A 13,357-nucleotide genomic window follows, 5' to 3' on the forward strand; every position below is an offset into this window, starting at 1 on the left:
CACAGGCTGAATGTAAATAAGTGTCTGTAAATCCAGTCTCTGACAGCAGGTGGCGCTTTATATGGAAAAGCTGAATTACAGCTGATTCCCGTGAACTCCGCGAACAAAGCAGTATTGTGTTTAAGGACACTTCCTTTAGGTATTACATGGAGCTGAGATGAAAACAAAATGCCATCGAATCGTTTCTGAAGACAGTCAGATCCTTCAGAGGTACATTCATATAATTAATTAACTGATATATTCATTTGTATAATTCCCTCAGCACTCCTTCAAAACCTCTCAGCTTTTCCGTCCTGTTTTCACTCAGAATGAAACTCTGCTGCCGTGCGCTCGTGACACTGTTACACTCTGCTTTATGCTGGACAGTATTTATTTATCCTGAGTTGTTCAGATTGCGGTAATCGAATACGGTTTTAATGGTAATTAAAATATGAAACGGTAATACTAACCGTGGGGAATTTTATCATGATTTATCGTCAAACCGGTAACCGTTACATCCCTACCTGTGATATCCCACAATCCTTCACGTGCGACTATATGAAAGTTGAGCTGAATAAATGGTGTCTGAAGATCGCAGTTGGCAGTCAGTTTGCGTATAGATGTTGGTTTTTGCCCTTTTTTTAAACATCTGACTTGATGTCTAGGGATAAATCAGTATTGTAATAATTAAATAATCGCTTTGGACAGAGACATTTTTTAACTCTTCCTAACCAAACACACCTGACAAGAGACGGGTCAGATGAGTCCAAACACATCCGGTCAGCGCGGCTCCAGAAGGAGCGCTAGGAAGCACCGCTTTAACCAAACATCACCGTATAATACGACAGACGAGCGCAAACCTTCATCAGGAGGGATTCTACATCAGAGCACGAATGATGAGGAAACAGGAGCGCATGATCACCTGCAGTGTGCTGACCACCTCCTGCATCTTCGCACGACCCAGATCCAGGAAGCTCTCGATTAGATCTCCATCAATGAACCCTGTGGCCTGTTCAGTCTTACGCTCCGTGTGGAATGACCTCCAGGTGGCGCTAGTGAAGGACTTCAACAACACAGTTCTGCGTACAGAGTTAATACACACACGCGCGCTCACTCATGCACGCGCACACACACACACACACTCACTCACACGCACTCACAGCTGCTGAAGGATATAAGTTGTGCTCGATCTTGCCGACACTCTTGATGACTTTGTTGAGTCTGTTCTGTAGATCCAGCAGTAAACTGTACCAGGCCTCCGACAGCGACGTCACCAAACCTCAAACACACAACAAATCATCATCACAACTCACATTTACTCACACAACCAACATCAAGCTAACACTGTGTCCTAACTACACATGGCGCAAAAAAGAGTTTTTGTCCTAACCAGCCACGATGGTGATTTCTATTTCCGCACGGCTGGAACAAGAACATACAAACTATATGACAGTGATAATCTCAGGTGATTATGTGCTTTATTCAAAGTTAAGCGTGTCTAATGTGAGTCTGAATTAGGGCTGGGCACAAAAATCGATTTTTCGATTGTTTTTTTTTTTTATGACGTCAATTCGATATCAATTCTCAAAAGCCGCGAATTAATCTTTTCCGGTATTTATTTCGGCACACATTTAAAACTAGATCTGATTAATGTGATTCTTATCATTAGTCTTCTCCACTAGATGTCACCCTCTTGCGCGATGCTACAACAGAAAGCCTGTCATTCATTCAGTGCTTATGGCGGAGATACTGTAGATGAGAACCAAGAAAAAGCCATACGCGTGATTCATAATGCTCAGGTGAAATGCTATAATAGTACTATATATCTGTGGAAGCATTTGATTTCACGCATAATCTCTTTATTAGTGCTACTGGATCTTAGCGCTGCGTTCGACACTATCGACCACAACATTCTCTTAAATAGACTAGAACACTTTGTTGGCATTAGTGGAAGTGCCTTAGTATGGTTCAAATCGTACTTATCTGAACACCATCAGTTCGTAGCAGTGAATGAAGAGGTATCATATCGATCACAAGTGCAGTACGGAGTACCTCAAGGCTCAGTACTAGGGCCGTTACTTTTCACGCTTTACATGTTATCCTTGGGAGATATTATCAGGAGACATGGTGTTAGCTTTCACTGTTATGCTGATGATACTCAGATCTATATTTCTTGCATAGTAGATATAAAAAACTGGATGACAAAAGGTCAGAGGAACAGAGGTGTTAATTATCAGACCTAAAAACCCCACATGTAATAACCTAGAACACTATCTAACACTTGACGGCTGCTCTGTCAATTCTTCTTCATCAGTTAGGAACCTAGGTGTGCTGTTTGATAGCAATCTTTCATTTGAAAGCCATGTTTCTAGCATCTGTAAAACTGTGTTTTTCCATCTCAAAAACATATCTAAATTGCAACCTATGCTCTCAACGTCAAATGCGTTTATGACCTCAAGGTTAGATTATTGTAATGGTTTATTGGGTGGTTGTTCTGCACGCTTAATAAACTACAGCTGGTCCAAAATGCAGCAGTTAGAGTTCTTACTAGAACCAGGAAGTATGACCATATTAGCCCGGTTCTGTCAACACTGCACTGGCTCCCTATTAAACATCGTAAAGATTTTAAAATCTTGTTAATTACTTATAAATCCCTGAATAGTTTAGCTCCTCAGTACTTGAGCGAGCTCTTATCACATTATAGTCCTCCACGTCCGCTGCGATCTCAAAACTCTGGCCATTTGATAATACCTAGAATATCAAAATCAACTGCGGACGGCAGATCCTTTTCCTATTTAGCACCCAAACTCTGGAACAATCTACCTAACACGGTTCAGGAGGCAGACACACTGTCAGTTTATATCTAGATTAAAGACCCATCTCTTTAACCTGGCTTACGCATAACACACTAATACACTTCTATTATTCAAATCCATTAAAGGATTGTTAGGCTGCATTAATTAGATCAACCAGAACCGGGAACACTCCTCATAACACATGATGTACTCGTTACATCATAAGAAGAATGGCATCTACGCTAATATTTGTCTGTTTCTTTCTTATTCTGTTTCTCAGTCCGTGTCCGGATCAGATGGTGGATCGGGGCCGGGAGATGATGTCTGCGGCGCTGATCGTCGGCGGAGGCCGGGACACCTGTAGTGCTTTTCCACTGCATGGTACAGCACGGTACGGTTCAGTACAGCTCACTTTTGGGGGTTTTCCACTGGGTACAGTACCTGGTACTTTTTTTAGTACCACCACAGCCGAGGTTCCAAGCGAGCCGTAACGTTACCAAAACATGACGCATAAACTCTGCTGATCACTGATTGGCCGGAGAAAATCTTCACTACCTGCGTCATTGAACTTTCGGCACGAGACACAACAGACCCGCTAGATAAGTCACACAACAGTTCCGTAAGAGCTTTATTTCAACGAGACATTGTGTTTTTGCCTTATGTTTATTCATATTGGAATCACCTGACAGACAATATTATTTGGAAAAAGGTTTGGTTAATACCTAATCATTATTTAATTATGAACAAGGTAAAGGAAGTATCATTTAAAATTATACACAGGATTTACCCAGCCAAATATGATTTGGTAAAATTTAAATCCGACATTGATTTTAGTTGCTCTTTTTGTGTCAGTTGCCATGAAACTGTGGTACATTTGTTTTGGCATTGTAAAAACATTTTGGCAAAATGTCTGATTTTACTGTACAAAACATTGACCGTCATTTTGTTTTGTTTTGGAAATATGTATTATTTGGTATCTTAGAGAGTAGCAGAGAAAAGCACAATCACGTTTACATGATAAATCTTATTCTTTTATATGCAAAATTTCATATTCACAAATGTAAGTTCTCCAGCAAAAAACCTTGTTTTTCTTTTAGGAAGGAAATGGAGCATTATATTGATACTAAACGATTTTCTATGAAACAAAAGGCAATTAAAACGTTGAAAGTTTGTAAATGCTTTAATATTTTTGTTTAAATCTGTATTAGTAAACAGCCCCTCAAGTGTATAATTGTTTACATCATGTATAATGTTTGTTATATACATGTAACTTGTTCTAGTTAACAAAAAAACTAAAATAAAAACAGACCCGCTAGATTTAAATCAGCACAGCCAGCGAAGGATCAAACGCAACTGTTTTGAATGAGCGCACCTTTTTTAAACAACCAAAAAATGGCTTTTTTAATCTTATTATTATACATTACTGACACTCTATCCTCCAATTAGATACTGTTAAGTGCTTTGACACAATCTGTATTGTTAAAAGCGCTGTATAAATAAAGCTGACTTGACTTAATATTTATAAACTTATCCATTTCGTTGCGAGTGCAGAACGCTTCCAGAGAGCGGCTCTGCCCACACACGCTTCTGATTGGCTGTGGTATCTGATTGATTGTCGCATGGTGTCTGGTGTGGACACTAATCGCTTGTCGCGTCGAGTCAGGACACAGTGTTACGAAGGAAAGCTGCTTCAGATTCTTCATAACGAGTCTGATATGAACGCAAAAACAGCTCCACAGCTAACGACTAAACTCTGCTTCACCTCGTTCCTGACAAACAGCTCTTAATAGCACTGTATTTGGACACGTCTCGCTCTGTTTCTTCATCTCTTTCACATGTAAATCAGTCCTCACAGCTACAGCAGAACGGTTCAATCTTCTTCTGTGGTTCAGCTGAAGCAGACTACAGGACGGCTGTGTGTGGAGTGAACGGACAGAAGCTCACCGATCATGCCGTTGACGGTGCCGAACAGCACGGAGCCCTGTGTCGGAGTCGAGCTCTCGCCCAGATTCTGCAGCACCAGAGATCCGTGTGAAAACACGTTGACAAACTCGCCCAGGTGGAACAGACCCACCTCCTGCAGGTGCTGCCGCTCCTCGTCTGTAGTCGCCGCGCTGGAGGACACACAACCAAACAACCATCAACGACTCCTTCACTCCCTTTAAAGGGTTAGTTCACACAAAAATGAGAATGACCCCATGATTTACTCACCCTCAAGCCATCTTAGGTGTAATATGACTTCCTTCTTTCAGACAAATCCGATCGGAGTTATATTTAAAAACATCCTGGCTCTTCCAAGCTTTATAATGGCAGTGAATGGCTGTTATTTTTCAGTAGTCCAAAAGAACTCCAATAAAGCGCATCCAAACATAATGATGTCAGGCACTGTTTATTATTTATATAACGCTTTGTCCAGTGCAGACTGTATCAAAGCAGCTTTACAGTATTAAACAAGGAAATAGTGTGCCGTTCTCCTCCAGCAGTTTAATTCGAGGCTGCAGCAGAGTCTGATTTGTTGCAGCTCCGGTGAGAACATGCTAGTCTCGCGAGAACCAGCGTTTGTTTACAGGAGCAAAGGAAGCAAAGTTTCCTTACTTTAGCAACGGAAAACCAGTCTCCTCTTGGCTTATACCAAAATCCTCTTACATTTTTCTTTTAGAAATTCTTGTCTTGTACTTCTAATTCGTGACCGGCGTATTGTTTTGCTCTCTCCTGTGTTCATCACTTTTCACCGAAGCTAATGCTACGCAGACGTCCTCCGCCCGAACGTCTTCTGTTGAAAACATGCGTACAACAGTTTGTGGGAGCTAGAGATTACTGTTTATAATGTTTGAAATATGGATATTTTTCTTACAAAAGCGCATGGATTTTCTACAGGAGGCCTTTATTCACCCCCCGAGCCGTGTGAGGCGCTGTTTATTATGGATGGATGCACTTTATTGGACTTCTTTTGGACTACTGAAAAATAACAGCCATTCACTGCCATTATAAAGCTTGTAAGAGCCAGTACATTTTTAAATATAACTCTGATCAGATTCGTCTGAAAGGAAGTCATGGGGTCACTCTCATTGTTGGGTGAACTAAACTCACAGCTTCATTGTTTGTAGAAAGACCCGCAGACGCAGGTATTCACACACACACACACACACACACACACACACACACACACACCTCTTTCTCTCTCAATAATTAATTCACACAAATGTGATCTTACTGCACTATTTCATCTCTGTGCCTGATTTGAAGCGGCCAGAATGCTGGTAGTACTAACTAGCCGTAACTGACAAAATTAATTTTTATGCTTCTAGTCAAATTCAAGTCAAATCAACACTGTCTGCAGTGAATGAAGCACAGCTTCAATCCAAGCAGCTTTCTGCTGCTCAACATGATGCACTGGAGTTAACAACCAGATGTGAAATCTGTCCCCCTCGTGCAAAATTCCCGATCACGTGGATTCTGACTGAACCAGAATTTCACTGTTCACGGGTAAATGAGAGCGCACCTCCAGAACCTGCCAGTCACATCAATCAATCACTTCCCCGCTCGATCCATTACCTGTCCTTCTGGCAGACAAACAGATTGAAAGCGTTCTCCGCTCCGAGGAAGTTGTCATCATCCAGGATTTCAACAGCAGTCATCCAGTTAGGATTGAAATCACGAGCAATCTAAGGAAATGAAATCAGCGAGAGGAAATTAAGAACCACAACAGCTTTCTTACAACTAAAAATCCCAGACTGCCCAGCGGCAGCGTCACCTCCTCGAAGCTGCCCTCCATGGGTTTGTAGGCCAGCAGCAGCACGGAGCGCATCAGGTCGCCCACCAGGATGAAGTCGCCTTTATTCTTCAGATACAGGGCCATGATGTTATTATAGTGATTACACTCCGTCCTCAGCTCCTTCTCCGCCGTCCACTCGTAGAGACGCACCTGTGGAGACACAGACGTCAGCGCCGCACAGGAAACCCATTACACTGAACAGCATGATGGGAGGAAACTCACGGTGCTGTTGATGCTGGCCAGCAGTTTGCCATTAAACTCCACCATGGAGTAAACTGCACCTTTAACCTCCTTCTCTGCCACCGTCTGCAGTTTGCCTGGAAACACAGAAAACACCCCATGATTCAACACACTCACACAAACAAGTCAAGTCACCTTTATTTGGTTAGTTTCCTGTGGAAGTGATTGTCAAACCCAGGTAGTGTAGTGTGATGTGTGTGTTATCTGGTTAGTGCCTAATGTAAATGTGTGTTGTGTTCCCTGGGATCTGGATCTTTTCTGAAATATAATAGTTCTGGTTTCTTCAGGTTGACTGTCAGGGCCCAGGTGTGGCAGTATTGCTCTAGCAGGTCCAGGTTCTGCTGTAAACCATGTTGAGCGGGAGACAGCAGAACCAGATCATCTGATCTGTGAGTTGTGTAGAGCGAGGCCAGGGCTGCAGATCGCTCCAGACTGAGCGCCAGGTCATTGATGTAAATGTTAAATAATGTTGGGCTTAAGCAGCAGCCCTGTCTCACTCCACGCTCCTGGGAAAGATACCCTGTAATTAGAGTATGTAATGTATAGATGTGATCAGATGTACGGTAATCTGACTTCTGCTCAGTACATTGTGTGTGATGATGAAGTCTAATAGCCGAGCGTTTATTATGCTACACAATACCTTTCCCAGGTTGCTGCTCACACAGATGTCTCTGTAGTTGTTAGGATCACATTGATCTCCGTTTTTAAAGATTGGTGTTATCAAGCCTTGATTCCAGATGTCAGGGAAGTAACCTACACTCAGAACCACACTGAATAGTTTTAGAAAGGCCAATTTACTGCTTGTGTTTTATCATTTCATTTAATATCCCATCAGGTCCAGATGATTTTGTGTTGGAGGTTTTTGATTTTTTCTTCAAGTTCTTTATCAGTTATTGGGAAATCTAATGGGTTTTGGTTATCTTTGATTGTTAATTCTAGTTTTTCCAGTTGGTTGATTGCTTGAATTTGCTTACAGTTTGTGTTTGTTTGTACTTTATTAAACAATGTTTGGAAATGACTTTCCCATATTTCTCTGTTTTGGATTGCCAATTCTTCATGATCAGTTTTTTCAGATTGTTCCAATTTTCCCAAAACTGGTTTGTGTTGACTTCTCGATTATTGTCAGTTGTTTTTGGATGTATTGTGCTCTTTTGGTTCTGAGTGTATGTTTGTATTGTTTTAGTGTTTCACTGTAAAGAGGCCGGATCTCTACATTATTTGGATCTTTGTGTTTCTGATTTGACAATGTTCTCAGTTTTTTGTCAATAGTTTGGCAGTCCTGATCAAACCAATTTTTGTCATTTTTGGGTATTTGATTTTTTCCATTATTTGTTTTCAATTGGGATTGTTTTGCTGATTTTTCAAATATGTAATCTATATCTCTGACAGCAAGATTGACAGCTTCATTAGTGTGAGCATAGGTGTTATTTAGGAAGGTCTCTACCAGCGCTTGTATTGTTTGGCTGCGAAGTGCTTTCTTATATTGTTCAGCGCTGTTTTCAGCCCATCTGTATGGTTTTCTGATGTTGTACAGCTTACTGGGCTTTGTGTTCATGTTATTTTCTGTCTTTTTGAGATACACAGTGATTTGACTGTGATCAGACAGAGGGGTTAGTTCTCTAACAGTGAATGATCTGAGAGATGAAGGATCTATGTCTGTTATCATATAATCAACTGTGCTATTCCCAAGAGGTGAGCCAAATGTGAATCTCCCTAAAGTGTCTCCTCGTAACCTACCATTGATGATATTCAGACACTCGCGCTCTCTCTCTCTGCGTTCACTTCACTTTGGTCTAGCCCAGCGCCTCATAATCACACAATCCCTGCGTCCCAATGTGCATACTATCCACCCTGTCTGCCCTAAATTGTATTGGAAATGACTAATATCACACAGAATTTCGGGTGGATAGTGTGCACATTGGGACGCAGGCAATGACAGATTACCTTCCGCGCTGCGATGACGGCAAGAAGTTGGGGTCAAACCTTATCAAACGATTCATTTCCGTAAAAAAAATATTAACACGTTAAAATTTGATTAAAATTGCATGCGTTAACGTTGACAGCACTAAATATAATATAACATAATAAAGTACTGTAATATATTACAGTAAAGTATATAGAATTATTAATTGATTATTAAATTATTGATTATTAAAGTACCTGCCAAAAGTTTGTAAACGTTATAGTTAATGATTTTGAAATAAATATCTTCTGCTCATCAAGGTTGAATTTTTTTGATCAAAATAAAGTAAAAAAAAAACACCCACCAAAACAAAACAAAAAAACCCCAGCAATATTGTGAAATATTACAAATATTAAAAAAAAAAAAAGTTTTCAATTTTCAAACAAAATGCAATGTTATTCGTGTGATGCAAAGCAGAATTTTCTTCATCATTACTCCAGTGTCACATGATCTTATAGAAATCATTACAATTTATTAGACTCAAGAAACATTTCTGATTATTATCAATGTTGAAAACAATTTTGCTGCTTCATATTTTGTGTGGAAATGGTGATACACTATTTTTCAGGATTTTCTGATAAATATAAAGTTTAATGAACAGCATTTATTTGCATTTATCAAATGTATTAATTAAATTTGTTAATGCATTTATCAAATAGAAATCATTTTAAATGTCTTGTCACTTTCCACAAAAATATTAAGCAGCCAAACTGTTTTCAGCATTGATAATAATCAGAAATGTTCCTTGATTTCTTGAGCAAATCAGCATATTAGAATGATTTCTGAAGGATCATGTGGCACTGAAACTTTAGTAAACAACAGATTTATAAACGTTTCTTAAGACGAATGTTGCGTTCCCAAATGCAAATGAAAGCAGCTCAAACCAAGCGCGGCTAGGAGTGAATCAAAACTAAAAACAGTACTGTAACAGCAGACATGTAGCACGTCAGACTACAGCCTGTTATATCATTACATCACAACCGTTGAGAATTTTATGACAGCAATAGCAATCTCAAATTCTTACCGCCGCTCATAAAAAGTCACCGGGTCGAGTAACAGGTTTCAGCGCTGAATCTACTTGTATTTGGCGCTTTGAACTGCAGATGGCATCGTGAGCTCGAAACCATTCCATCTATGTTTTAGAAAACAATCTTTTTGCAGTTTATTTAGGTAATAGCTTAAGGCCTTTTGCATAATTTCAACACCCCCCTCAAAAAAAAACAAACTGATCTACGCGAATCGCATGGGTCGTCCCTCAGAGGTCAGAAAATACAGAAATCCATATTTATATGGAAAAATCACATCCCTGAGAATAGTTATTCTGAGGTAAACGATTGTTACGTGGCATTACAAGCTTTACATGTATTCCGCAGTTTCAAATACTAAATGAGCGATTACATGAAACATTTCAATAAGTTGTCTTATAAAATACTTTTTGATGTTCATTCATCAATCAGGTAAAAAGGCCCATTTTTAAGTCATAACGTAAATTTATATAGTCGCCAGTGGCGACCTCAGCAAAAAGTTAACTCAAATTAATATTTTTGGTTGCAAATGCGACCGTTTTAGCCGCAGTCTGGAGCCCTGCAAAGTATGCTTTGGTTGAGACGAGCTGTTCTAATGATGAGGATGAAACCTGCACCACACACACTGCACGTATACTCTAGCTAGCGGATGTGTAAAAAACAAAGCACACTCATCATTAAAAAAGCCACAAGTTGTGTGGAAACACGTAGAGAAACATGTAATAACTGTGGAAAATAATCAGGGGTGTGTCTGACGGTTACCGTCTGTATAGTGAAAGACGATGATGCGGCCCTGTTTAGGCTCCGCCTCCTCCGGATACACCATAGCGGTGCCGACGATGAAGTAGACGGCAGGATCTCTACCCAGCTTACAGGACACCATACTGAGAGCATACTCATTCTGCAGGAACTGATGAGCGTGCAGCACTGCGGAGAGACACAGCATTAGACGCTCCTCCTGCACACATGCTTCAGAACACACACTCCTCCTGCACACATGCTTCAGAACACACAATCCTCCCTGCACACACACAATCCTCCCTGCACACACACACGCTCCAGAACACATGCTCACCATGCACACACACGCTCCTCCCGCACACACACAATCCTCCCGCACACACGCATCAGAACACATGCTCACCATGCACACAAACGCTCCTCCTGCACACACACAATCCTCCCTGCACACACACACGCTCCAGAACACATGCTCACCATGCACACACACACTCCTCCTGCACACACACAATCCTCCCTGCACACACACACGCATCAGAACACATGCTCACCATGCACACACACGCTCCTCCCGCACACACACAATCCTCCCGCACACACGCATCAGAACACATGCTCACCATGCACACAAACGCTCCTCCTGCACACACACAATCCTCCCTGCACACACACACGCTCCAGAACACATGCTCACCATGCACACACACGCTCCTCCCGCACACACACAATCCTCCCGCACACACGCATCAGAACACATGCTCCCCCCGCACAACCACCCCCGCTCCCTCCCGCACACACGCTCACCCTACGCTCTCCCGCGCATGCTCCCCCCGCACACACACTTCAGAGCACATGCTCCCTCCCGCACACACACACTCCAGCTGACAGTGCTCACACTTACCCTCAAACGTGTGCTGATCCACCACCAGCAGACTGTGCACCTCCACCTCCTCTCCAAACGACGTCTCGTGAGGAGAAGTGCTGCTGGGAAACAGCTTACTGGAGCTGACGCTGCTGGAGAGTGCCTGAGTGCACACACACAAGTTACTACACAACACTCTATACACACACACAACTACACAACGTTCTATTCAGACACACACACACACTCTCACACACCTGTGTGCTGGCGCTGGGCCGCACAGCTGCAGTGGTCCCGCTGGTGTCCTGCATTTCTACTCTACTGGACAAAACTCCGAAACATTGAGACACCTCCTGATAGCAGATCCGCCTGCAACGACACACACCATCACTGACCGAGTCTGCTGATTATTCACTGAAGACTACCATCCAGGGCCTAAAACTAACTTTTTACCACACCTGCCAATGGCCGGTGACGTGATAAAATTTACCAACCAAAAATGTATTTTTACCGGCCATGAAGCTCTTTTTTCAAAAACAGGCAGTTATTACTACTACAATGATTAAACATTTACAATGTTTTTAATTTGTCCTGCTACTGGTGTCTCTATTAAATATATTGTCCCTCAATTTTACCTATTAATTATAGCCATTCAAAATTACAGTATAAATTAAAGCCATTATTTATAACATTTAATAGGCTCTGAAATATATAGCAACTTTTAATTTAAGTGATTTTAAAACAATCTTCACAAACTATAAATTGTATATGCATAAACTATACAGATTAATCTTTATTCAAGCTACAAAAGTTAATCAGCGACTAGAAGTGTCCAATGATTTCTCTTTTTCTTTGATTTGCATCAATCACAGACTTCAGCAGGTTTCACTTTAAAAGCAGCGCTGTCTCTTTAAAACCTGATGCACATGATCTGACACATATCTGATTTTCTCTTTACGGCCATTTAAGACTTTATAACTCATTTAAGACTATGTTTACGAGGTAACTCACCAAAACTGCGCATTTTGACAATTTCCGTCTGTTGAAGCGCTACTGGTGTGCGGTCTAAGTGGCGCAGCGTATGCGTACAGCTGAACACGCAGCCTTTCAAACTATATACTGCACAGTTTCCCATGTGTCGGGTTATGAAGAATAAAGAAAAGTTAAATCTTCTCAGGTAAAAGTTGGTAGAACCGTGTCTATAGGGAGAAGCTGGCCATCACACTGCTCTGACCTTATCGGCCCATTTATATCCTATTACTTGATTCGCTCTTGATGCTTATGACAGAACAGCTAATCACGATTATCGTCTTTGAAAAAGATTATTTTATTTGCTTATGTCAGAAACAGTGAATCTCTTTAAAACTGGCTGTTTTCACCACATTGCATTGTAATATTTCGTAAAAGCTGTACCCGCCAACTGGCGACTGACACGGTTACATCGACTCGCCAACGTAGATCTTTACTCGCATTTGGTGCTTGGCGAGTGTTAATTTTAGGCCCTGCTCCAATCATTTTAGCTAGCAGTAACAAATTAAATCATGAATATCAGCAGTTTGAACACGGTTTTATTTAGCCTTTCCAGTGTGTCATTAGATCACTCAGCAGTGACTTAACCTTCAGAGAGACAAGCACGCTTTTAGGAAGCTCCTGCTCATGACACAGGCCACTAAATAAAAGCTGTCGAGGACACACACTCACTTGGGTGACTCATGGAGAGGAACGGTTCGGATGTGGAGCTTCTGGATCTCATCGATGGTGCCAATGGTCAGAGTGCTGTTGTTGGCCAGAGCCAGACTGTGACAGAAGGAAGAGGAAATCAAATCTTTCACTCACATGTGTTTGCTGATAAGAGGAGGCCTGATCTTTCTGGAGTCGTACCTGTCGGGGTATCCCTCGGAGTTGAGTGGGCACATGTAGTTGACCTCCTTCAGGTTGACGTTAGAGAAGACCAGTTTGTGGTTGCTGGAGTAGATG

The 13,357-nt window shown here is 41.5% G+C and overlaps 1 protein-coding gene across 1 annotated transcript in view; it reads right to left on the reverse strand.

The window, feature by feature from the left end:
* Positions 1-13,357, reverse strand: part of LOC306842924 (DNA damage-binding protein 1-like) — a 43,398-nt gene that overhangs the window by 6,902 nt on the left and 23,139 nt on the right. Inside the window, exons 17-27 of the mRNA XM_079374135.1 lie at positions 13,262-13,357; positions 13,082-13,177; positions 11,638-11,749; positions 11,420-11,543; positions 10,540-10,704; positions 6,772-6,866; positions 6,529-6,699; positions 6,330-6,439; positions 4,719-4,888; positions 1,156-1,258; positions 902-1,025 (exon numbers count right to left, since the gene is read on the reverse strand). The exon at positions 13,262-13,357 is cut by the window's right edge and continues 112 nt beyond it. Coding sequence (XP_079230261.1) covers positions 902-1,025; positions 1,156-1,258; positions 4,719-4,888; positions 6,330-6,439; positions 6,529-6,699; positions 6,772-6,866; positions 10,540-10,704; positions 11,420-11,543; positions 11,638-11,749; positions 13,082-13,177; positions 13,262-13,357 — 1,366 coding nt within the window. The remainder of the gene's footprint in view (positions 1-901; positions 1,026-1,155; positions 1,259-4,718; positions 4,889-6,329; positions 6,440-6,528; positions 6,700-6,771; positions 6,867-10,539; positions 10,705-11,419; positions 11,544-11,637; positions 11,750-13,081; positions 13,178-13,261) is intronic.

This window comes from Barbus barbus (assembly GCF_936440315.1).
Source record: "Barbus barbus genome assembly, chromosome: 23".
Classification (NCBI taxonomy): domain Eukaryota; kingdom Metazoa; phylum Chordata; class Actinopteri; order Cypriniformes; family Cyprinidae; genus Barbus; species Barbus barbus.